Consider the following 25,419-nt stretch of genomic DNA (forward strand, 5'->3'; position numbering starts at 1 on the left):
TAATAAGTTTTGACGGTATGATTTTTGACAAAAAATAACTTATTTAAATAAAGTTTATGCCTCCTACATTTTCTTTTATATTTAACTAGCATATGATGTATAAGGGTCAAAACATAATTGGGAGAGGGTCATAACATCAGGAATTGATTGAGCAATAATCTAAAGACTATCTGGTGACTTTGATAACAATAGATCATTCGGTGATGGAAAATTACTCCGGCCATCAGTATAAGATGTGGCGTGTTTGGCGAGTTCGTCTTATTTATATTCAGACCTGACACTCTCAGGAAATTTGATCTTCCTCCTTCCTTCCTTCCCCCCTTTTTGTTTAGAGCTTAAAACATTTAAAATCGTTCATAACTAATTATCTAAGGATTAATTTTTAGACAATAAATTGGCGATCCTGCGTGGCTAAAATTTTTCCCGACACAAACTAGTCTGATTCCTATTTATTTTGGCGCTTTTGCAAACAAAGCTCGACTATTGACCTTGAAATCGACGAAAATAGTGACAAAGGTTTAATTTCATACTTCTACACATTTCACCAAGAGAAGAAGACATAAATGTAGGAGATCACAGTTTAGTTCACGTAGTGGTAGCTGTTGTTGTCGAGTAGAGGCTTTCTGCATGCAAGAGTCGGACCGCCTAAAGACTGAAAGTAACTTTTCTTGATGTATTGGGATGTCCTGTATTCACACCAGAGGTAATTGTTCTAAATTCGCTACTAGTCAAATGCTTGTTAGTCGACTTCGTCACAAATGGAGATGAAGCTGATTGAAAGAAATCATCTGGAACCTTGTGGCTGTCATATACAAATGACAGATATTGATCAAACTCTTCCTTGCTCGATTGACCGCGAGAAAATCGAGGTGGAGTCAACAGTTTCTTTGCCTCAGGCGTGCCTCGTTTGAATGTTTTAAAATGGCGTATAAATCTCTCCTGTATGCTGTTCATAGTAGAATGTAGGTGTGTGTTTTTCACTTGTTCCCACGCACAACGTTCGTTGTAAGAGCGATAGATAATTTCCTCAGAAGGATAACTGAAATTGGGATAAAATTTAAGTCAGACTTCCTATAAGTCACAATGGGTACAAAACTTTGGCTAGATGGAAAACGCGGGGGCCGGAGTCCTCGGGCACGGGGTCGCGGGGTGTGAAAAACACGGGGTCTGATGGAAACCCCGGCGTCTGAGTGGAAAACGCAGGGCACCACTTTTTTCGCCAAAATATGAATTTTCTCACTAACATGAGAAGACAAAATTTTGTAAGTCTAAACTTCGAAATCCAGTAACTTGTCGTCCTCGGATCCTACCGTTAGTTATTTTATCTATAATCCGTAAAACTCGATCCATGATTTACATTCATGATAGTGAGCTTACGGGAAGCGTGTGCAGCGAGGACATATACTTATAAAAATGGCGGTAACCTATCAAGCCGAGAAAATTTGCTTGGTGTTCGACCGTGCGACCGCACAAGATGCTACTTTTAACATGCGTGGCCGACTGCATTTCGAGTAGAAATCTAGCTATCGCGTAAGTAGAAGAGAAAGGGAGAGCATGCGCGATTGGAGGTGTTACTTGGAAATCCCATTCGTTTGCGCCAAGAAACACCGAGAGATGATGAAGAACGCATACTCGATTGCCGAACTTCAGTGCAGCGTTCTGAGGGAACACGGTAAGGCATTACATGAGGGAGGGCTTAGTAGATGTGAGGATAATTCTGTTTTATCAACTGAGTTGATATCGTAAATTGACAAACGCAAAGAATGGCTAAAGTTGACGTTTCAGCGTTAACCTTAAATTCCCTTGCATAAACTCTCTAACAGCCAGTGAGGAGTTCTAATAAAGTGAAGGGCCGGATCGAAAATAAACAAACGGAAGCTCCGCTTTTAGGCTTGGCTAAATCTACATATCATCCGCAGTCCGCAGTCTATCTTTTAAGCTGACGGTGACCATACAGAAAATAGTTCGAACTGAAAACTGATAATGAAGTTGTCATCATCCCTGCACTTTTGGAAAAAATAACAAAACAAACAAATTAATTTGTACAGGCTTAAAGAGGGCAAAAAAGCATCAGGCCAACATATTCCATCAACAACTTCTAATTTCATCACAAAAATATCGATACTCACTCTAGCTCCTGGACCATTTTTCTGGCCACCCTTAATGTTGACTTAGAAGAATAGCGGAAAAAGTCATCCCGTTTAATTCTTAACATAACTGCCCCTTTGCTGACGAGCATCAGCATTCGCCCCGTCGGCCTAAGAACCCCAGAGACATCCTGCAAAAAGAATCATTGTGCAACGCATTAATTTCTACTTTCAGAGCTTGGATGTGTTGTAAAGGTTTTGACTAAGAAATTAAGATTACTTGGAATTTAAAGCGCTTCATTAATTCGTACGAAAATCCTCAATCACAAGGATTAAAAACGCGAAAGAGGATTTTTGTTTTTGAAACTAGGTCTAGGATAAAACGGACATGACCAAATTTGGTATAGTTCATGGACCTATTACCTAAGACAGTGAGTTTTTTTTTGGGTCATAAATGTCAGTGTAGGGCGCACCTACTAAAGAACTCATGTAACAGATCACCAACGCTTACTATGCGAGAAAGGAGAGCATTCAATTGGAAATTTATCCATTGAGTATGAAAACATTTTCCATCAGCATTAAATTTTTGTATGCTATGCAGCATAAATAGTTAGAACAGTGTACGTTATTTCAGACAGCGGAAACCATGGAAAACCAAAATTAGTCACAGTTGTCTGAGCGAAAATGTGTACTTGTAAGATTAGTTTCTACTGGAAGACATCTATGTGCGTATTGTACTCATTCAGGCCACCTCTAGCCACATACAAGTCACCTGGTAATAATCGAAGCAACTAGACTTCTTCATCGTAACATCAGTTAATCGATAGCCGAAAGGCAATCAAGCTGACTTTGTTTCTAGCTGTTTCGAACGAAGTGCTCATTTTTATGGACCAACATGTCTTACTATAAAGCACTCCTTCCCTTAAAAAAGCTTAATACATGACCTACATCGTTGACGAAGGATATAGTTTTCGCAAAGTGTGAACTACGTGGTCCAAGATGACGGACGGCCACGTTTCCAAGAGCTCCTGCTCTTGTAAATGTTTACGTAAGAAAGGAAGCGGGGAACGTTTAGTTAATGAATTATGGTAAAGGGCAACGAGCCCTTGGAATCGTAAGACATCTGAGAGAGCTGTGGGGAAAATAGTTTTTTCCCGCTATTAAGACTGAATTTGAAGCGGTTAAAGTGCAACTTCAATCGCAGATTGCGACTGTAAATGAACGTCTTCAAAATATTGAGGAAAAACTGTCGTCACTGTCTTCTAAGTATGATAACTTGCTGGTAGCTACAAGGTACAAACCAAAAATGAAATACAAGAAATGGAGAAGTCGCGGAAGGATTTTTTAAATACTTCATCAAATCTTGAGGACTCGATGTATGGTAATGAGGTAGCCATTGGTGATGTGCAGCAATATTTAAAATGAAAAGTTTTTCTGTCTAAATTAGTTTTCTTTTACTTACAAAGATGTCACCGCTCTTCATTGATGCTATGTTTAAGTAAACCACGTCTTTATTCAGTTTTCCTGCCTTCGATTGTGTTTCTATTAGCTCAGAAAAATTCTCCGATGCCCTCTTATCTCGTCTCTCCAGTTCAGTTGGGGCAGTTTCGATTGCAGGTTGTTTGATTTCAGGCTCCTCTTCCTCTTCATCATCTTCTTCATTGACGATGTAATCGGCGTCTCCCATTGCGTGAGGTGCATCCTTGTATGGCACGGCCATCACCTCCAGAATCCTTTCAGCTCCTGCAGTCTCATCTTGTGAATCAGACCACTCGGATTCTGACATGGAAGTTCTGTAGAATATTGACAGTCAGGACTTGTAAGAAAATGTAACGTTTAACCCAAGTTTGATCTATTTTGATAATTGACTGGGTACCTAACTAACGAGCTGTTCATATCCAATAACTTATTTGTGTCTGAGAGAATGAACGACTTATTGCATGACTGACTTAGTGAATGTCTGGCTGATTTAACAAACAAAGCTTCCCGCTAAAGCTGTATCGTCTACATCAAAAAATAAATAAATTACATTATAAGAAAACATCTACTTGCCTTTCATTATCCTCCTCATTTTCATCCACCTTTTTACTTTCGTTAAAACTGAAAGGAGTTTTCAAACTCTCTTCTAGTTCTTTTCTCCAAATTTTGGACTGATCAGACTGGAATCTACGCTTTCTTCTCAGCACGCCGGAAGTAAAATAAATGTCATCGCTTGTTACCCTCTTTAGACAGGTAGGTTTGGGTAGAACGCGTAGATCAAGTGCTTTAATTACGGAGCATTTGCCCTAGTAATAAAAGCGGAAGCGATCTTGTAAAGCGATTGCAAGAATAACAGTTTGTATACTTTTGATTACGAGGAAAAGTGTATTTATCATCACAAGAATTGCAAAAGGTTTCTGAACAGCCACTGTTGAACTGAAAGAAGGAGCGACTGTCTGGCTGACTCTTATCTGACTTACTGACCTGACACCACCGAAGAACTGCCTGACTTACTTACGGCTTCAGTTACTAAAAAAATCACAAACTAACTGATTAAGAGTGCTGACTGATTGACCGACTGTCTTTGCTAGCCCAACCATGACAACAATTCGCACGTGGAGACTTTTCTTACCAAGACAGCTCTAAGGATTATACGATTACTCCAAAAAAAAAAAAAAAGAATCGAACAAAGCCTGTCAATGTTGCCTAGTTTGCAAATTTGATGTCACTGAAACGAGGAATGGGATGTGGCGAAATGAATCGAAAATAATCTATCAGTTGTACCACGTGTAACTTTGAATTTCAAATTCTTTCGAAGTGATTGGACGCTGGGGGTTTGACACATCTGGGCGCTGTTTCGAGTACAACGCACGAAAAATTCCAATTCTGCCCCTTTTACCTAATACTTGTTTATGCTAGTTGGTGGAAAAATCACTAACTCGACAGCTTTGTAATGTCAATTTTCGTGAACTTTCATTGTATAGTATTACTGTGAAAAAATCCCCGACATCTGGAAGACAAACTCACTGCTCAGTTTCTCCTGTTCGTCTTTTAGATCGACGACATCTTTTGCTTCGATAATTTATAGTTTTCGAGAATTCGGGTAGAGATCCAACGTTTTGTTTACCGGAAACCACGCTTGTTGAAATGCTTCGACTACAACAATTGTGGGGAGACTGCTCAAGAACTTGTAACGAATAGACACGAACAATTACGAAGAAACAAGACAATTACGTAATAATGATTGTTGTTGTTGCATAACATATGCGACCTGGTGATACTCTTCGTCGGTAATCTTGTTCGCAATTAATAGTCAATGAATCGTTTTATAGGGCAGTAGTAGAGTGTTTAGAGTCGTTCCGAAGGATCTCGATGTAAGTTTATTTTTGGTGTTTCGTCCGACCGATGGTTACATTTGATCGTCAATAACACGCTAGTCTCTGTTATTTTTCACCAAGACACTGTATTTGAAATCTTTTGCGTCCACACAGGCCCTCATTTTGAGTGCCAGACCCTTTACAGACCTCTCGCACTGATTGAATGGTTAACTAGCCGACAGAATGACAGACTAACTGGTTTTGAATGATTAACAGATGGACTGACCAGCTGACGCACTGAATGGCTGACTGAATGAATGAAGGAATGAAAGAATTTTAATAATTCAGCGACTTAATGACTGACGATTAACTCGCTTGCTTTCGCATTAGCTGTCTGGCTCAAAAACTGTCGCTAGCTAACTGAATAAGCGTCTGACTGAGTAGTTGTGTTTCACTGGTAGGATTTAAAATTACCTGCATGCAGAGGTAAATCCATTCCAAGTCTTTGCTGCTGTCTTTCACGATTATCTTATTCGATTTCCACTGAAAGCAAAAGAGGATCCGTTGGAGGAGACTTCTCTCAGCTGTTGGGTACTAAAACAGTTTTGCTTACCTCCTGGATTTGTGCCTCAAAACAAACGTTTCTCAGTGCTTCATCTGCCCAATGCCTAAAGAAAGGTAAACCTCTGAAAAGTAATATATAAAAAAATACCTTTTACTTTATCCGTATTGCCATTACTTCTCTTAAGTGGTCAAGTGGGCCAAGTCCCAAGTGGGTTCTTACGCCAGTAAACCGATAGAAAGAGCGGTCTATCGCCTCTGTAAAACCAGGGAAATGAGCTCCATTGCTTTAATGTAACTGCTATCAAGTTAAGACTGAGAACGAAAAGTTTTTCCTTTGGTTTGTGATCAAGAAGCTTATTCACAATAGAGCCGTCAGTTAAAGCGTCCAAAAGAAAAACAAATAACTAATGTAAAGGACAATAAGTGAGTAGATACCAAGAACCCAAGCAGTTTTTCCCTTGAAAATTTAATTCTAAGCATTTTGGCGGATATGAAACGCAGCGAGATTTGAAAACAGCAACACGAGCTGCGAAAAAAAGTTTAACCGTTGTTAAGCTACTTCCCTCCCAATGTAAGGCTTTGCTTTACATGATAACTTTCATCACTTCTGCTTGAATCAGGGCGTTCACCGCGTCCTCGTCAAAATCACCAGTAAGTGCTAAATATGCTAATTTTGGCAAAAACTTTTAAATTCAAGCTTCATTTGCAGACAGTAAACGGAATCATCACAAACTCTGATTTGTTGAAATCATGAAGCTATTTTGACTATAGACACTTTATAGTTTTGTTTCCTTACACCAAATAAGATTCAGGAAAATTCGTGGATGAAATGGCCTTTCGAATCATGGGAACCATTTCCTGGTTGCAAGAAAATAAGACGTTTAGTTTCTGTTAAAGTATGGAGATGTTCTGTATTGACTGTCCGTTTGTTGTGCGCCCGTGTAGTATGCAGCGGTAACGTTACCATGTGCTCTTATCAATATAATCTTGCTGTTGACTCGCCATCTTGTGTGTGTGTACACTCTTCTGAAACCCCAAAAACATAACATATCTGGCGACGAAGACGGGATCATGCCAAACTTAGGCAAAATAGAAGAGTTCGATCCAACCTCCACCAATATCAATCGTTATTTGGAGCGTTTGGAGCAATATTATATCGCGAACGGCGTTCCAGCGGATACAGGCGAACGATTCAGACGCAGAGAAGCCCTGATCTCTGTCATCGGTTCCAAAGCTTACGACGTCCTTTCGGACCTGTGCTCACCAGAAGCTCCTTCGGAGAAAACTTACGGTGATCTCGCCACTATTCTCAAGGACCACTTTGCTCCGAAGAAACTTCTTATCGCAGAACGATACCAGTTTCACAACTGCATTCAACTCGAAGGAGAAAGCATTTCCACTTTCGCCGCTAAGCTCAAACACCTCGCTTCTACCTGCAACTTCGGCACACATCTAAATGAAGCTCTACGTGATCGCTTGGTGTGTGGACTTCGCAACAAGGAAATACAGAAAAAGTTGTTAACCGAAGAACACAACTTTGACGAAGCTCTCACAAAGGCGCTCGGTGCTGAGGCTGCCGAGACAGATGTCGCTGCATTCTCTCGAGAAGACGCCACTCCGGTAAACAAGCTCAGTTCTGTTGGCCGTCAGACACATCGTCTGCGAAGAACACGCAGGCCTCCATTTGAGGGCCGAGGCAAAAAGCCACTTACCCAGAATCAAAACAACAGCACTTCTGAATGTCTTAGTTGCGGCAAAACAGGCCACGCACGTTCCCAGTGCAAATACAGGAACTATACTTGCCATTCCTGTGGGCAGGTATAGTTCAGGCAGGCATTTCAAGGAGACCCCAATCCAGCCCTCTGATACACGCCTGTACACCTACACAGGGGACCCAGTTCAAGTCTCTGGTCAGTTCTTAGTACAACTCAAGTATCAAAATCAGCGTGTCACTGTGTGCCACTCCTTGTAGTTAAAGGCTCTGGACCATCACTCTTTGGAAGAAATTGGCTCTCTCGTGTCAACCTGGATTGGAAGAGAATATGTAGCATCCATGTCTCAGACCCAGGCCTCACACCGGAGGTCAAGTGACAATTGCGCAACACAGTCCAGTGTCTTCAAGCCTGGCCTTGGTACTATTCAGGGAATCACAGCTAAATTGGAGATGACGCCGGATGCCCAGCCAAAGTTCTGCAAGGCCTGCCCAGTACCTTACGCTCTCCAGGAAGCAGTAGATGCAGAGTACCACCGACTCGAGTCCGAAGGTATTGTGGAAAAGGTCGAATTCAGTGAATGGGCAACACCCATGGTTCATGTTCCCAAGGCGGATGGCACCACACGGTCATGTGGAGACTATGCTGTTACGGTCAAGCCTCAAATCAATGTCCTTCAGTATCCAATTCCCCTGCCTGAGGATGTATTTGTCAAGTTGCGAGGCGGAAAACGATTCACCAAGCTTCATTTAAAGAATGCTTATCAGTAACTCCCATTGGATCTTCAGAGTCAGCAGTTCGTAACCATCAACATACATCGTGGCCTATATCGGTACAAAAGGCTACCATTTGGTATTGCCTCATCCCCAGCAATTTTTCAGCGGACCATGGACATCATTCTTTAAGGTCTTGAGCATGTCGCAGCAATTCAAGATGACATTCTGATCACGGGCAAGGATGATGAAAAGCATATCCAGAATCTGAACACTGTTCTCAGTCGCTTAGACAGCTACGGCTTGCGACTCCAGCTCAACAAGTGCAAGTTCATGCAGCGGTCAGTAACCTATATGGGCTGCGTCATTTCTGCTGAAAGAATTTCCCCAACGGAGGATAAAGTTGAAGCCATAAAGAAAGCACCACGCCCTGAAAACTGCACCTAATTAAGAGCCTTCCTGGGAATGATAAACTACCACGGGTAGTTCATCCGCAATCTGAGCTCAATTCTTCAGCCACTAAATCAGTTCCTTCAGAAAGATCTAGAGTTCCTGTGGTCCCCCCAGTGCGAGAAGGCCTTCAACAATGCAAAAGAATCTCTCTCTTCCTCCCATGTGCTGGTGCATTACAATCCTAGACTCCCAGTGATTCTTGAAAGCGACACAAGCCAATATGGTATAGGGGCTGTCATACTTCACCGTTTCCCCAACGGAGACGAGAGACCAATCGCACATGCCTCAAGGTCCTTAAATTCATCTGAGAAGAATTACCGTCAAATAGAGAAGGAGGGCCTAGCCATCATTTTTGGCGTGACCAAGTACTACATGTACCTATTTGGAAGCAAGTTCACACTTCGAACTGATCACAAACCTTTGCTAAAGATCTTTGCACCAGACTCTGCCACACCTGTCATGTCAGCAGCGCGTCTTTAGCGTTGGTCCCTGCTCCTCTCGTAGTACCAGTACGAAATTGAATTTAAGCCTTCTGCTGAAGTAGCCAGCTCTGATGCCCTGTCCAGACTACCCCTGCAGTACAGGAAGGATGCCAGTATCGAGGACAAAATCTTCCAGGTCTCGGCAGTGCAATTACGCAAACACCCTGTTTCTGTCTTAGAAATTGCACGCCAAACTGCTAGAAATCCAGTCCTAGCTAAGGCTCTCGCGATGACCCGAAATAGTTGGCCTGCCTTTTTCAAAATAAACTCCACTCCCGAGCTCAAGCCATTCTTCCTCCGCAAGGATGAGCTATCTGTCGAGCAAGGCTGTCTGATATGGGGCCTGCGAACCGTCATACCTCCCTCCTTACAGGAGCAGATTTTAACTGAGCTACACAAGGGGCACCCAGGAGTCGCACGCATGAAGGCAGCTGCCCGCAGTCATGTATGGTGGCCTGGGATAGACAGCGACATCGAGGAGGGAGCACGTGGGTGCAAGCAGTGTTTCCAAACCAGAAGGGCGCCACAAGCAGCACCACTTTCCCCTTGGTCGTGGCCTACAGCTCCTTGGCAGCGCATCCATGTAGACTTTACCACCCACCAGTCCAACCACTATCTCATTATGGTTGATGCTCACTCAAAGTGGCTAGAAGTGATTCGTCCCATGAAAACCACCACCGCTGAAGCAACAGCCACTGCGATGCGCACCATTTTTGCAAGATATGGCCTTCCAAAGCAAATCGTTAGTGACAACGGCCCACCTTTTCAGTCTGCTGAGTACGAGGAATTCTTGAGACAAAATGGCATCCAGAAGATATATACGTTTCCCCGTATCATCCATTTTCAAATGGTCTAGCTGAGCGGTTTGTGCAAACCTTCAAGCGCTCTCTAGAATCCCCAGCATCTGATCCTTCCTGCACACTGCAGCCGAGAATTCAGAACTTCCTTTAGTCTTACAGAAGCACCCAGCATGCCACACCTGGCTCGTCCCCAGCCATACTGTTTCTACAAAGAGAATTACGCACACGTCTCTCTCTAGTGAGACCGGACCTCGCCACTCATGTTTTCCACCAGCAAGTAAAGATGAAGATGCACTATGACAAGCATGCTAAATTCCGAGAAATTGCTGTTGGCGACACAGTCCTCGCACGCGACCACTTGTCAGGGCAAAAGTGGCAACCTGGAACCGTGGTACAACGTCCCTCTTCACACTCTTGCCAAGTTCACCTTGATGATGGGCGAGTTTGGAGGCGACATGTGGATGACGTCTTGCAGAACAACTCCCACTCTACAACAGCTGAATCTGGTGTACCATCCTTGGAGACGGCAACCCCAATTGTTCCAGAACCCAAACAGATTAGCTCACCTGAAACCAGTTCACATCCACCTGATAACTCAGCTCAATCGGAGACAACTCCTGCCTCCACAAGTCCTATGCTGCGTCGATCATCCCGCTCTCACAGACATCCCCAGAGATTGATTGAGGAGATGTGAACTGAACATTATTAATGAACAGTTGTTGTTGTTACTGACTGATCGTTAGTTAGCTGATGAACTCACAGAATACTTAGTTCTAGGGACACTCAAATGGAGACTTGTTAGTACTGAGTATTTGTTTATTTTGCTTATGAGAGAGCTATTCTTAACAAATCTCCAGAAGGAGGTGTTGTAGTATGGAGATGTTCTGTATTGACTGTCCGTTTGTTGTGAGCCTGCGTAGTATGCAGCGGTAATGTTACCATGTCCTCTTATCAATATGATCTTGCCGTTGACTCGCCATCTTGTGTGTGTGTACACTCTTCTGAAACCCCAAAAACATAACAGTTTCTTTATAGCAATCAACGAGCTTTGGCCTTTAGGTTTACCACGAGGAAAATTTAAAACTTACGGCATGATCATCCAGTTCAGTCGTTATAAAATAGAGATTCTGGCTCATATTTGAGAAAAACTTGAAGACAACCTTGATTTCAAACAATACTGAGTTCTGGGACATTTTTGAGACAACCTTGTTTTTAAAGGTCAACCTTGAAACCAAGGCTGTCTTCAAATCAACCTTGATTTCAAAGGTCTCAAAGTCCTCGCTCATTTTTAATTTCACAAGTTTACTTTGTGAAATTCAAATTTATGCCTTTGGTTCATCGCGCCTGTGAAATGAAAAGTCTTTAATGATTTAATACAACAGGGTGGGTATCAAGGCGCGGAAATGATATATATCTCATCAATAGGTCAAAATCTCAAGCTTTCTGATGGTGATGATGAGCTGAGCATCTGAAAGATGTGACAATCCACATAAGTTGCCTTTAAAATAATTCCCTGAACCTGATGCTTTCCTGTTAATTGCGAGCTGAACTCCTTCATTTGTATTCATCAATCTCAATCCTGAACCGTGAAGATCCTAGTCCCACATACTCCCCACATACTTGCGTTCATCACGCTGTTTTCGTTACCAAGTCTTCTAAAGACCTCTTCCCACATATAATTGTCTTCATTCCTCGACTTTAAACCTTATCTGGGACCCAATTCACAACTACCTCAACCTTACTGAAGTCGGGATTGAATGTCTTCTCACTCTCCCTCGTTCCTGCTGTTTATGTCTCTTAAAAGAGAAGGAGAAGTCTCTTGACAAGAAATAGCACACAAACTGCAGTTACAAACATGACAGTAAAACGCATGTTGGAAAACAAGAATAGTAAACTTTACTTGACGTTTCGTATGTTTCGACATACATCTTCAGAAGAAACATCAATGATGTTTTGAACAGACGGCAGTAAAACAGACCGATTAATCCAACCACTACAGTTCCCAAAAAGAAAAAAATCTTAGTTTTACCCTTTTAGGAATGCAAAGTAAAATTATTACCAAACAACTTAAGACCTGCATTAATAAATTTTATGGTTGCATTGATCTTATGGTGATTTTTCAGAGCGCTCACCGCATCAAGTCCTTTTTTCCGTACAAAGATAAGATCAACTGTTCCCAAATGTCAATGGTTGTTTATAAGGATAGTTGTTGGGACTGCCCGGATTTTTACATTGGAAAAACAAAACGTAGATTGCATAACAGGAAAACTGAACATTTCAAAGGACCCACAAGTGCCTGTCATACATCTGCTATCGCAGACCACGCCAGGTCAACTGGTCACAACGTGAAATAGGACCACTTTGCAAAAGCAAATAGCAAAAAGGTCGTTCGTGAAATAGGACCACTTTGCAAAAGCAAATAGCAAAAGGTCGTTCTGATAGTCATTGCAAGATAAAGGAGAATCTATCAATTAAAGAACATAAACCTACTCTAAACGATAATGTCAGCAGCGATAAGCTTTATCTGTATTAGTTTGCATCTTCGACTATGCAAATTTTTTTTCTTCTCAACTTTTGTTCGTTGCAATGTTAATTAGTTACTTATCTTAAATTTAAACTTTGTCGCCACGTGTATTATTAACTGTCACTTCTGAAGATGTATGTCGAAACATACGAAACGTCAAGTAAAGTTTACTAATCTTGTTTTCCAACATGCGTTTTACTGTCATGTTTGTAACTGCAGTTTGTGTGCTATTTCTTATCAAGCTACGATGGCCAAAGAGAGAGAAGTCTCTTCATTGACTTCCTTGGAACATTGATGTTGTCATTGATGATTGTGTCGGAACCCTATTGAGATTGTCTTGAGATGAGTGACATGCTCGTACATGAATCTCTTTCCATTTATGTAGTTGAACAAGGCCTCAACGGTGTGTTTATTGACTGCGAAGGACTTCATACTGGATGTCGGTCAATTCGTTAACAAGTTTTGTTGAGTCGATTCCCTTCAAAACATTACCAGAAGGTGTAAGCCTGAGTTCGAAGAGAATCTCATCGTAAAGAGATGTAGGGAAAAAGACTATATGCCTATATGGTACTTCAGAATCTCGGTGATCCCATGGAATCCTTTGTTTTTACAACCTTCACTGAGCCTCTTCTCTTATCAACACCTGAAATCTTATACCCAGCATTGCATTTGCTCTTAGAAAGATCTACAGATTGAATACCTATACATGCTTGCTCTCTCACTCGCACTCAAGAAGAGATCCTATCTAGTTGGCATAGATCATAACCATCAGTATCCTACGCAAACTTCACGGTAATTCTATCAACAAGAACTCTTGATAAATCGTTTACGAGGGGATTATTTGCATGCCTACTCACTTTTGGAACTGAGGCTCTGAGGACCTTACCCTTTTTGGGTTTAATGTTACTCTACGAATTATGCGGTCAGCCTTGGGGCGTAAGACGTCATCGCTTTAAAATCTGGGCTACTTTATTTACTGACTTACGTTTTATATAATTGATATTTTTATTTAGAATGGCAGAATTTGGAGATACTGATCCTCTATTGGAACACAATGATAAGGATGACGATGAAGATGTTGGCAATACAACAAAACCTTCGCAACCAGACAATTATTCAACTGCAAGGCTATCAGGTGAAGAAATTCCAATAATGGAGACAATGGACATGGGGGAAGAGAAAGGGTAAAAAAATGCTTAAAAATATTTGATTGAAGGTGGTACCACTAATTCGCAAGTCTTAACTTCAAATGAAAATGCATGGGAATCGCTTACCGGAATTTTTCCTGAAGCAAAGTCTTCAGAACTCGAGGTTTCTTGTAGTGAAAGAGGAATGTTGCTTGCGAATGAAGATTTTTGGTCAGTCAAAGAAGGCATATTCCCTGAATGCTGAAGAAAGGGTACGAATAAGAAGACGTTGAATCCAAAACTCCCAAACCAAATCCTGATTTGTCTCGCTCTCGTGCAAGCTTCGTACTTCATCTTTTGTCTTCACCAGAACGTCAGTTAAAATCTTGTCAATTGGATTTGAAAGGTGAGGAGTCTGTCTGTGGATCTTGGATAGGCCTCCATTCATTTGCTTACCTCCGACTGATTTCATCTCTAAACTGACTGATATGTAGACCCCGAGCTTCATGCCTTCCTCAGGCTGTTATTATACCCAACCGTGCTTTGCGTATAAAGAAGAACATTTGAGGACATGAGCCAATTGCCTGGTGAGGATGCAAGATCAAGCCTCATGTTTGCCTCATTAACGGCGAGCTGAAATTTCTGAACGCTCCTTGAGATGTCTGTCATTCTGATCGCATCTTCAACTAACATAAATAGCTCACGCTGAGCCTCCGGTTTTTGTGCTTCCTGATGAACCCAAGATGGATGATCTTGACTTGTGCACCAAGAATGCAATAAATGAATGCCTCAATCGACTGATTTCGTCTCTGAGCGTACACACCAGTAGCTTTTTCGAATTCATATACGCCGATGACCATCAGGTTTATCCGTCCAAACTCGCAAAAGAAGCGGAAAATGTTACACATTGATAATCTTGATTGATAATGTTACACATTGAAAATCTTCTCCATGCTAATTCAGATGTACCAAGTTTTAGCAATGACGCCTCGAAACATTGACAATGAAGGAAAGGATGAGTGTACCCTCATCATCGATAATAAAAACTTAAAACATTGACAACGAAGCAAAGAATGAGTGTCAAAAACTCAAACCAACGGCTTATCTAAGAATTCTTGGAGTAAACATAAATGATCAGCCCAGGAACACTGAAAACATTATTGACATCTGTAAAAAAGCGAGTAGGAAAATAGGGGTCCCAGCAAGACTACACACTGAAAGACCAAGACCAAGCTTCAACTGTACCTAACAGCAAATTCTTCCTCACCTGACGTATTGCCTTACTGTATTGCATTTTTGTAAGTAGTTTGAGAGACTAAAGCTGAAGAGACTCCAAGGATACACTTTAAGAGAAATTTTAAACTGTAGGACAGACACTTACGAAGATATTCTACGCAGTGCAAATTTTGCTTCTATCCACAATACGAAGCTTTAAGAGATTGTAATATTAATGTACAAAATTAGAAATGGTTTGACCCCCGACTACGTGGGTGATCTTTTCAATTTTGTAAACAAAGGGTACTCCCTTTACTTTTTTAAAAAGGAGTCAGCATGAGTTATTAATGAATCGTAACGGAATTATCTCAGGGAGCCCAAACAGGTCATAAACAAGTTGACAATGAGTTTCTTTCACGTTAGTCACATACTTGCAAAATTCAATCTTATTAAAGAGTTCTTTGTCGTAGATTCTTGGGCACGTTTTGGAGAACACGTTTTTTTCCACCACCAAGAGTTCCGTGTCATCTCTCACCACCACAGATGCAGTTCTTTTGATGTTTCTTAGGAGAGCAAGTTCCTGTAAGATGAAGCAAAATTGTATGAGTCCAAGCCGTTTTCCAAGCTGAGTAAACTCGATCTATGAACAAGTCAAACGCACAAAATTCACGTGTCACGTGGTAGATGTAATTTAAAGTGCAATCATAAAGCTAGGCATGAAGATAAGATGTACAATAAAATCAATTTGACTAAGTGTTCCAGATCCTCTATAGTAAGGTGATGAAAGGCTACATTCCAGTTACACAAAGTAACTATATATACATACATATAGATATACATACAGTTTGATTGTACGAGAGAGAACATCCTAACAGAGACATCAAAACCGTACACGTTTGTAAATTAATATTGAAAAGTAGTTCAATCAAATCGCTTGTAAAAGATATTTTATGAAGGGGGTAAGGAGATAAATTATGAATATTAGGGAAGGACCAGGGGAGGGGTGCAGGAGGCATGTACCCCCTCTCCCCCAGATGACCCTCGGCTTTTTCTTATAACCTCATGGTTCTACAAATTCTCATTTATCAGTTGCCATTATAATCTTAGTGGCTAATGCACTTTTAGGGTTTTCTTTCATTTCATTGTTACCTTAGTATTTCGCACACTTTAACGATTCTCTATCATTTGGGTGTTACGTTAGTATCACACCCCCTTTTAGGATTTCTTTCATTTGATTGTTACGTTGACATCACGCTAACTCTTTCAATTGCTATGTTAGTATTTAGTGCACTTTTAGGATTCTCTTTCATTGAATTGTTACGTTAGTATCTCGTGCACTTTTAGGGTTTTCTTGCTAATTTGTATTCTCAGCTGTTCACATTATGTCATTAACTAGTCATAAGCCTACTTTTTCGTTGTTCGCTTTTAAAATTTGTTTGTGCCACCCGTCAGGTATGTCTTTCTGTAGAAAAATCCTGCTTCTGTCCCTAAATATGGTGAATGAATAGTCTTGAAACCAAGTCAAGTCAAGTATTTATCCTCCACCTCCCTACTCGATACTTATTTTTGTAGTTGTTTATATTGTTGATAAAGAAGTGCCTTTTTAAAAATGAGTTTTGGCAATAAGTCGTCCAAACAATATTGCCCCGCGCGTTGCATAAAATAGTTAAAGAATAATGAGTGTAACAGATTCCTTGTGGTACAAATATGCTCAGACATTTAATTGTGGGGGGAAACTAGATTCATTTTGTTTCTCAGAACAGATGATGTTCGTTGAAGTATTTCTGAGCACATTTTAGCGCCACATGGTGTCTGTTGTCCGTCTACCCCAAAGCTGTCTCCACGATGCAACGTAATCGCTGTATGCCACATTACGTGACCAGTCTTCGTAAGCAGTTCCTCGACGTTTACAAACACGGAACCAGAAAAGATGAAGTAAAAACAGACTCCGACATGTCCTTTGCGCAGCACCACCCGCGGATGCTCCACTCTGTAAGAGAAATATCAATTGCCGCTAAACAATGCTACGTAAATAATTAATCAAAAATTTGTCCTCTCAATTGTTCTCGCCGACTTATCAAATGAATTTTAACAGTGGCTGAAAAGGTAAAACATCATTTCGTCACCTTACCATTACGCCGATAAGTAATATTGAAATTTGAAAACAAAAAGTAAATTATAATAAGCCTCATGATTCACAACTATCATAGCTCATTGAGCCACAAGCCATTACAGAATACTGCTCTATCACTGCACTTCATGTTTTGGTTTTGCTCTGTTTTATTTTGTTCTTTTTGCAGTAAATGGTTTGAAACCGGGGGTAACATGTGAAAGTGTAGTGTGACCGTCCGGGTGAGTGTAGTCCAGAGAAGGACTGTTGTCGGACGTTTCGACAACCTGTGCGGAAGTCATCAGAGTCAAGTGAATAGTCATTGTCCGTAGAATGTTCTTAGTCCAGTTCGTGTAAAATGATTGGTCAGTTTTCGCCGTGATGTTATTGGTTGTAAGACTCAAGTGGTGAAAGTCGGTCGTGATTGGTCTATTTCGATCCGTTGGTAAAGCCAGGTCGTTCTGTGCGGTTCGTTTGTAATGTTAATGTCGTGGAAGAGTCGTTTGTTCGGAGCCGGTAGTGTTTGACACCTGTTTAGGGGAGTCTGTTCTAAGTTAGTAAACCAGCTTTCCAGAGTCAGTCGTTGAAAGTAGTTAGTGCTGTAGGTTAGGCATTGCGCAGAGTCCCAGTCAATATTGTGGCTCGTAAGTCGATGATGTTCAGCAATGTGATTGTTGACATCCCCTTTCCTCGTCGCCCGTCTGTGTTCAGTTAGTCTTGTTGAGAGGTTTCTGCCAGTCTCTCTAATGTAGGAGGCTTGGCAGTCGGAGCAATTGATCTTCTAAATCGCTCCCTGTCCGTTCCTCGGTTCGTCCTTGTCCTTAACGTTGGTTAGTAACTGACGTAGTGTGGTGATGGGTTTGTGGGCGACGCGGATACTGAAGGGTTGCAAGGTGCGCGAGATCATTGTTCTCAGACATACCTTTTATGTACGGTATGGTTGCTGTAGTCGAAGGAGTTGCGGTGTCGCTTGTTTCGGTAGTAGGAGTTGGGTCGGTGAGCGTTTCGTCGGATGAAGTCGTCGTTGTAGTTGTTCTTTGAAAAAACACGGTAAAGGTATTTGTTCTCGTCGGATAAGCTGTCTGTCGTGTTGCATACTAGTTGCGCGCGTTGTGTTACAGTTCTGATAGTTGTGGCTTATTGTGATGTAGAGTTGCAGGACGATTCGTCTAGTAATCTGTCGGTGTGTGTCGGTCTCCTGTAAACTGTCGTCTGTAGTGAGTTGTCGTCACGGCTTAAAAACTGAAAATCATGAAAAACTGACCAATCATCATGATTTTACAAGAACTGGACTAAGAACATTCTACTGACAACAACTATTCACTTGACTCTGATGATGACTTCTGCACAGGTTGTCGTAAACGTCAGTCACCACCACCGAAAACATTCTTTCTCAGGACTACACTCGCCCGGACGATCACACTGCACTTTCACTTTGTTCTTTTTCCTGGTTATCATCGCTCTACTACCTGTCTTCGTTTTGTTCTTTGGTTTCTCTGGTGAAAATTCACTTTTATCTTTTTTCGAGTGGAAACTGTGCACTTTGACAGTATATATGGCTCAAAAAGTGTCAAAAGTATTTAGGATTACCCGTCGAGTTCTTCTGACTTACTTAAGGTATGTCATAGCCCTGCACATGGCGAGCTGGATGCGGTAGGTGAACTTGTTATACGATGCGAGACCCTTGAGCATAGAATGGAGTTGATCCAGTTCGGTCTCAGATCTTTCCATGGCAGATTTTGTCAATATTCTCTTTGCCCACTCAGGTACATAAGCATATTGCTGTAAGAAAGACGTCCGGAATGTAAATAGTTCAAGAATACAGTCAGATTTCTCCGAAATCTCAATTGATGTGTTGGAAAATTATCAAACTGACAATTGAGTTCAGTCCATTTTTTCCAACTTAGAGAACAGACGCATAGATGACGCCACCATTAACAATACTTTGCTTTGCTATCATACAAAGCAAATAGGTTCTATGTTGCCGTGGGTCTGTACTGTAATTAATCCCAAAAAACGCCACAGTGTGTAGGAACATCAGTGATACACTCGGCTGCGCTTCGTATACCGCTTTTTTGTTCTTACTGAATTCTGATGCATGTCGTTTGTGATCTATTACTAAACAGATGCACGAGAACATGAAATTTATTTCTTAAATAGATCACAGAAGACGTCAAAATGTGGTGAGAAAATCAGTGACATACTCAGGTGTACCTCTTGTACCACTTATTTGTTCTTTCCACATTTTGATGTCATCTCGGCATTATATCTATTACAGAACAGACGCATTTCGACATCATTATTCTATTTTACCAATAGTAAAGACTGATATTTATCTCTTTCCTTTTATTTTTATTTAATTACATATTATGTACTTATTGACTCGTAAATTTGAGCCAACTAATTTTCTACCCTCCATCTTTGCAAGGTGAACATAGCCTTTATTTGAACATTGCGATATTAGAAAAATTAAACATCCAACTACTGAAATAATTCACACGATCTTGTTGATAGATAAATCAGGGAGTCACCTTACCGATTTTCCTCTTTGATACAGTGATTTGTTAAATAGCATTTCCTTTCCTCCTGAATTGTCACGAAGGGTACGAAAGGACCTTTGAGCAGCGGTCTCTGGTGCCATCACGGTGGAATAGGACACAAGGGCCTTTAATACACGGCCCAGAACCACAACCACACGAACGGCCCAACGGAATTTGGTACTCGCCTATATAGAAATAGATAATAATGATTAGAAATAATAAGTAGATAAATGACTGATTAAACAATAACTTACTTCATAAAAGCATTTCATCATAAGAAAGGAAATTTTTTCAAGAAACTGAAATTTACTCTAATTTCGCCGGACACGATTTCGCCACAATTGTACCAATCTCCAGTTGACACATTTTTTTACAGCGAATTAATGGCAACAGATACAACAAATATTTTCCCCCGGATTGCAAATGTAGAACACCGTTCCACACTTGCAATCCGTTTCAGTCTTCTCCCTTGTAAAGCATCCTTACAAATTTGTAGTTTATTCCTACCTCTTTCACGCTTTTCCCACTTGGAAAACTATAATTTATCAGCGATCTCAAAATAGTTTTCAGGCTGACAATTTCTTGTAACAGTCCTCGATATCTTAGCTCTCGTTATTATCTTAAATATATCAAAGGATAAATGTTGTTCATACCATTACGATGGGTGGACAACTTTTAAAGAATTCAGTTAACCTGTCCTGTTTTCTATTTGTTATCCTTTTTCAACTCTAACTTTTTTCAACTTTTTTCAGCATATTGTTTTAACTTTAACTGGCATTTAATTTAAGCTATGTTACAATGTAAGATATGTGGGGGGGGGGGGGGTTGAGGGGCAGATGAAATGCACTTACTATTTGTCTGGTCCACAACCTCTTCTCTGCAAGCCATTTTTTCTTTTCGGAGAAAGATTTAAAGTTAAATCCTGCAGCAGAAACGTTCGTTGCCACGAGGGCAAGGGCTGCGCCTCGAAAAGTCTTCTTTTTCTTCTTCTTCTCCTCCTCTTTCAATCTCAATTCCTCTTCTATTTTATCTTTCTTGGCTTTTTCTTTCTCTGCTTCCATAATGCGTTTAATTCGTCTCCTAGCCGACTGCTTTCGTATATTTGCCGTTAAATCAGTTTCAAAGGGTTCCCCATCATATGCAGAACCTCTGAGCTCGAGCAAATTTTTTGGCGGGGTAAAAGAACAGGGTTTCTTGCTTGAAGCTGGACGAACTAAGACAGGACCGGCAGATGCAGTTCTTCTTAAGGAAGACTTTAGGAACTCGTTTAGAGGCACTTCTCTATCTTCTATGTACGGTGGAGCAGGTTTTACGTTGACAACATCTCCCTCGATATCTTCGTCGTTTAAGTTTGGATACCTGAGAGTGGCTTTACCGAACGATCTTAAGAAGTGGTCTCTACGTAAGCTACTGTTTCTCCTGTTCACATAATATGCCTTGAAATTCACTGCGTCAAGCAATGAACTTCGTCTTTTAACCAACAAAGCACTACCTCTTCTTGCCTTCCCTTCTTTTGGGGTCCTCTGGACTTGTTCCTCGAAAGAAGGTTCTTCTTTGTCCCCCTCTGTGAGTTTATTTCCATCTTCATCTAAAAAAATCACGCGGCTATTTGAGTGTGTTCGCACTGAACCCTTTGCAACTCCTTCGTGTGGGTGCGAAACTTTCAAACATGGCGCAGCTGAAAACCTTTTACTATCAGCCAGATTTTTCGTCTCCATCACATATAGATTGAAATGTGGGCAACCATTAGCTTCGTAATTGATAGTGGCAAGTACAAATGTGGTATATTGAACCCGTGGTATCACTTGATGTAAAGTGATACTTTTTGTATTCCAGTTAGTACGTGTTCATTCTTCTCTTTGTCGAACTTCAATTCTTTGAAAGTTTTAACCGAAACGTATTTAGTCCCGTAAAAACCAGGCTCGCCAGGCATTCAACAGAAAGATTCGCACAAGAAAGATGTTTCAATAAGATGTCGAAAATCATAATGCTTTGAAAGAAACCCTCTGGCCCTCTTGTACGTGACATTTCCATTAAAGTGCCCCTGAATGGCTTCCTGTGTATCTCAAGCATGAAACGCACTGACCTGTATTTGATATAAACACTTTTGCATGCCAACAACCAAACAAAAAGCCGGTCGCTGAAGAGGGATTTTGTCACAAAAGTGGTTCTTTTGCATATAGACGTAATTGATACCCAGGAGATTTATTTTACTCTAAATAAGCAAAGATACTGATAAATGCGCATTTTAAACAGCATCTTAAATAGGTGTCAGCCTTCCAAATGATTATTTTTCTTTTGAAACCAGTTCTGACGTTTAAAACCGTGGCCCCCAAAATATTTTTCTTACCTTGCCTTACACGTGTTAAATTTTTCGCAAATTTTTCACAACTTCGCCTGTTCCTGTTCGTAAGTCCGGCCAATCCTTTACGGTCATCGGCCCCTGTAACTTTGGCTTATAAATACAGGCGTTTAGTCACACTTGTAAAACTCCCTGAAGAAGTCTACGACAGTTAGACGAAACGCGTAGGAAATACAAGAAGTTTTACAACTACCGTTCGCAGAAGTGCTAATTAAAAAATTATCCAAATTATCAACATGTCGTTTTCCACAGGAACGTTTCCTACTCATTGGAAAACCGCTAACGTGACACCACTGTTCAATTAGGGTGCGGCCAGTGATCCGTCCAATTATCGCCCGATTTCTGTGCTACCAGTGGTCTCAAAAGTAATCGAACGTCATATGCACAATTCTTTATATGCTTTTTTTATGGATAATAACTTGTTGTATTCTAGACAGTCTGGGTTTCGTGGGATGTACAGTACCGAGACTGCTCTAATTAAGTTAGTTGACGAGCTTTTGTTCGGCTTAGATAACAATCATGTATGCGGCATGGTCCTGGTCGATTATCGAAAGGCTTTCGACATGGTGGACCATAAGCTATTGTTGCGCAAGTTGGAGCTGTACGGTATAGTCAACCGGGAGCTTGCCTGGTGTCACTCTTATTTGTCGGATCGGAAGCAAATTGTCCGTGTAAATGGGAGTAAGTCAAGCGAAGCTTTGATGTTGCATGAGTCCCTCAGGGCAGTATTTTAGGTCCTTTATTTTTCATTTTGTTTATTAACGTTTTGCCCTTGTATACAAGTTGGACCTTTACGCAGACGATACGACTGTCAACGCTTTTGCGGATGTGAAAAACTTAGCCAACTTAAGTTCATCCCTAAATGAGTCTGTCTCTGAAATTCAATTATGGGCTTCAGCAAATAAGCTCCCATTAAATGAAGACGACTAAAGTACTCATGATCACTGGGAAAGATGTGTGGCTGACATAAATGGGAAGTGACATAGTTGTTACTGTAAACGGAAAACAGCTCAATAATGTGGATTGTGCTACCTTATTAGGAGTAGAAATTGACAGCAAATTGTCATTTTAATGAACATATTGAGAAAGTATGTAAAAAGATAGCCTCTGGAATCGCAATACTGCGTAAGATTCGAGCCTGTTTACCTCTTAAACAGCGACTTCAGTTTTATAATAGCATTATTCGCCCTGTTATGTCTTACGCTAACGTGGTTTGGGCAAATTGCGACAAGGAGTCGGTTTATAGGGTTTTAAGATTGCAAAAACGTGCGGCACGAGTTATTTCTTATGCCGATCGCACGACACCATCAGTTGCTTTGTTTAACAAGCTAGGTTGGATTCCGTTTTATGAGCAACACAAGATAGCTAAATGCATAATAATGTGTAAGCGAATTAATGGGCGTTTGCCGAATTGTCTAAATGAACACTTAATTTTGAATGATAAGCGGCACTCCCGCAACACTAGATATTCAAGTATTAATGCTGTTTGTCCTAAATACAAAAGAGAATCAGAGGGAGGACGCTCTTTCGCTGTTTCGGCTACAAGACTGTGGAATAGTATACCTATTGAAATTAGGAAACTAGATTCTATAGCATGTTTTAAAAAGAACATGTTTGCCAAGATTTTTAAGGAACAACAATGTTTGCATCATTTTACTATTTAATAATATCTTCTTAATTGAATCTTGTCTTATTTTAAACGCTTATTTTAAATGTTTACATATTTTAGCTTACATATTTATCTGATTGTATATAGTTGTGTAATTTGTGAGGGCCACAAGTTTATAAGCCTCTGGTTATTAAGTGCTACCCTCTTTAAATAAAGGCTTTCATTCATTCATTCATTCACGGCGTAATGTCAAATGGCACAGCGTACATACAAACAGCGTAGCGTTCCGTGAAATAGCTCAGCGTAAGGTCAAATGGTACAGCGTACACACAAACGGTGTAGCGTTGCGTGAAATAGCTCAGCCTTCACGTCACGTCACGTCACAAGCTCGACGATTTGCCACAACATCGAAATATTTCATGCAATGCTGAGCAATTTAATGTTCAGCGAGAGCGTCTGATGTTCTTCAAAGCTATTCGACGTAACGCTACACCATTCGTGTGTACGCTGTGCCATGCGACATCACGCTGAGCCATTCCACGCAACGCTACACTGTTTGTATGTACGATGCACCATTCTACATTAAGCTATCTCGTCGAAACCACCAAAAATACAAACCGCAAATGAAACAGCGATCTGCTGGGGGCATGACGTCATCGATTGTGAAGACTGAAGAGCCTTCACTTCGCCTTGCCGTAAAGCATCGGGGGTGGAAGCGGAATAATTGGATCTCACTTATTCATTATTCCTTTCATTTTTTTCGAGGTTATTCATTATTCATTTTTAAATTTTTCTCGTTATTCATTATTCCGTATTCGAGTTTTTTAGGCAGTTTCTAATTCGCCTTATTGTGAAATAGATGATTTCACTTCAATTAAAACATGATTTAAAACCGACAGCGTCATGTTCAATCTAATTACCGTATCTATTTACTTAACTCCAGCCTGAGGTTTATTTAGATATCAGCCTTATAGGCGTGGCATTTATTTTTACATACTGTACACTGAACAAAAATGTACACTAAACATCTACACTATAGGGACTTTAAGCAGTGACGACGGAAAGCTCTTACGATGGCGTTCGACACTTACCTTTTTCCATAGTCTTATTTACTTTCCGCAAATTATTGGTAGATATCTAAGCATCATAATGTTTGATATTCTTATTTTCGATCATCGGATTGAGTCTTTCGTCTCTATAACGTAACTTAAAAAAAAACACTGGAATTTTAATTGATAACGTATTTAAGATCAAAACAACATAGTTAGGTATGGGTCGCACTTGGGCAAAGTTTTCAACTTTGCCGGCAAAAAAACCACAGAAAATTTGAAACCGCAACCGGAAAGCAAACTTTTGGTTTCAAATATCAGGGTCGCACTTGCTGAAAAAAATGTCAGTGATGACACTTTGATAAACCATACACACGTTTATCGACGGGCTATGGGGAGAGAACAGTGAGCTGAAAAAGGAAAACAAACGTTAAAAAAATGCGTCCCGTTGAAGCATTGTTAATAACGATCAAGGTGATGCTTATTCTTCTTATTCAGTTAAATCACGAGCACTTTTTTGTCTTTCGTATGATCTATGAAAGATGGGTTAACGCCTGTTTAACTGTTTTGACTGCCGCTATGATGAGAGCGATAAATCGACGTCAGTGAAGATTACTTCGAGCGCCGTATGCCTGGTCAGTTCCGCGACCAGTCGAGTCGTTTGCTGTTTACTGATAAGCGATGACAGTTACCGCTGTGATAGCTATTGTTTAGCCCGAGTTTTCCGAAATCTACCTGCCACACCCAAGCACTACGGCGTCTTTGATGTTTTGGCC

The 25,419-nt window shown here is 40.8% G+C and overlaps 3 protein-coding genes across 3 annotated transcripts; all 3 read right to left on the minus strand.

The window, feature by feature from the left end:
• Positions 1-433: 433 nt before the first annotated feature.
• On the minus strand, positions 434-3,876 carry LOC148717721 (uncharacterized). The gene is made up of 3 exons (XM_088744165.1): positions 3,550-3,876; positions 2,130-2,278; positions 434-1,039 (listed from the first exon to the last, which is right to left on the minus strand). Exons 1-3 carry the CDS (start codon positions 3,871-3,873, stop codon positions 646-648), a joined length of 867 nt encoding a protein of 288 aa, XP_088600291.1. The 5' UTR covers positions 3,874-3,876; the 3' UTR covers positions 434-645.
• A 241-nt stretch (positions 3,877-4,117) lies between these two features.
• On the minus strand, positions 4,118-17,017 carry LOC148717722 (cyclic nucleotide-binding domain-containing protein 2-like). The gene is made up of 5 exons (XM_088742402.1): positions 16,801-17,017; positions 15,405-15,553; positions 5,997-6,069; positions 5,858-5,926; positions 4,118-4,372 (listed from the first exon to the last, which is right to left on the minus strand). The coding sequence occupies exons 1-5, from the start codon at positions 16,843-16,845 to the stop codon at positions 4,118-4,120; spliced, it is 591 nt and encodes a 196-aa protein (XP_088598528.1). The 5' UTR covers positions 16,846-17,017.
• A 1,674-nt stretch (positions 17,018-18,691) lies between these two features.
• LOC148717723 (uncharacterized) lies at positions 18,692-22,118 on the minus strand. Its single transcript, XM_088742403.1, has 3 exons — positions 20,475-22,118; positions 19,620-19,808; positions 18,692-18,865 (listed from the first exon to the last, which is right to left on the minus strand). Exons 1-3 carry the CDS (start codon positions 21,339-21,341, stop codon positions 18,692-18,694), a joined length of 1,230 nt encoding a protein of 409 aa, XP_088598529.1. The 5' UTR covers positions 21,342-22,118.
• Positions 22,119-25,419: the final 3,301 nt, after the last annotated feature.

Source organism: Stylophora pistillata, chromosome 13 (assembly GCF_964205215.1).
Source record: "Stylophora pistillata chromosome 13, jaStyPist1.2, whole genome shotgun sequence".
NCBI lineage: Eukaryota > Metazoa > Cnidaria > Anthozoa > Scleractinia > Pocilloporidae > Stylophora > Stylophora pistillata.

What these genes read in the sequence shown, in the direction of transcription:
- LOC148717721 (XM_088744165.1), bottom strand. Translation starts at nt 3,873, where the DNA reads ATGTCAGAATCCGAGTGGTCTGATTCACAAGATGAGACTGCAGGAGCT. An exon ending in TGAAGAGCGGTGACATCTTT is followed by an intron (nt 2,279 to 3,549) that starts GTAAGTAAAAGA and finishes TTCTTTTTGCAG; the next exon opens with GATGTCTCTGGGGTTCTTAG. An exon ending in AAAATGGTCCAGGAGCTAGA is followed by an intron (nt 1,040 to 2,129) that starts GTGAGTATCGAT and finishes TCCCAATTTCAG; the next exon opens with TTATCCTTCTGAGGAAATTA.
- LOC148717722 (XM_088742402.1), bottom strand. Translation starts at nt 16,845, where the DNA reads ATGTGGCATACAGCGATTACGTTGCATCGTGGAGACAGCTTTGGG. An exon ending in ATCGTGGAGACAGCTTTGGG is followed by an intron (nt 15,554 to 16,800) that starts GTAGACGGACAA and finishes TTCATCTTACAG; the next exon opens with GAACTTGCTCTCCTAAGAAA. An exon ending in GGATTTACCTCTGCATGCAG is followed by an intron (nt 4,373 to 5,857) that starts GTAATTTTAAAT and finishes TTTTATTACTAG; the next exon opens with GGCAAATGCTCCGTAATTAA.
- LOC148717723 (XM_088742403.1), bottom strand. Translation starts at nt 21,341, where the DNA reads ATGGAGACGAAAAATCTGGCTGATAGTAAAAGGTTTTCAGCTGCGCCA. An exon ending in GGTTGTGGACCAGACAAATA is followed by an intron (nt 19,809 to 20,474) that starts GTAAGTGCATTT and finishes ATTTCTATATAG; the next exon opens with GCGAGTACCAAATTCCGTTG. An exon ending in TGTATCAAAGAGGAAAATCG is followed by an intron (nt 18,866 to 19,619) that starts GTAAGGTGACTC and finishes TCTTTCTTACAG; the next exon opens with CAATATGCTTATGTACCTGA.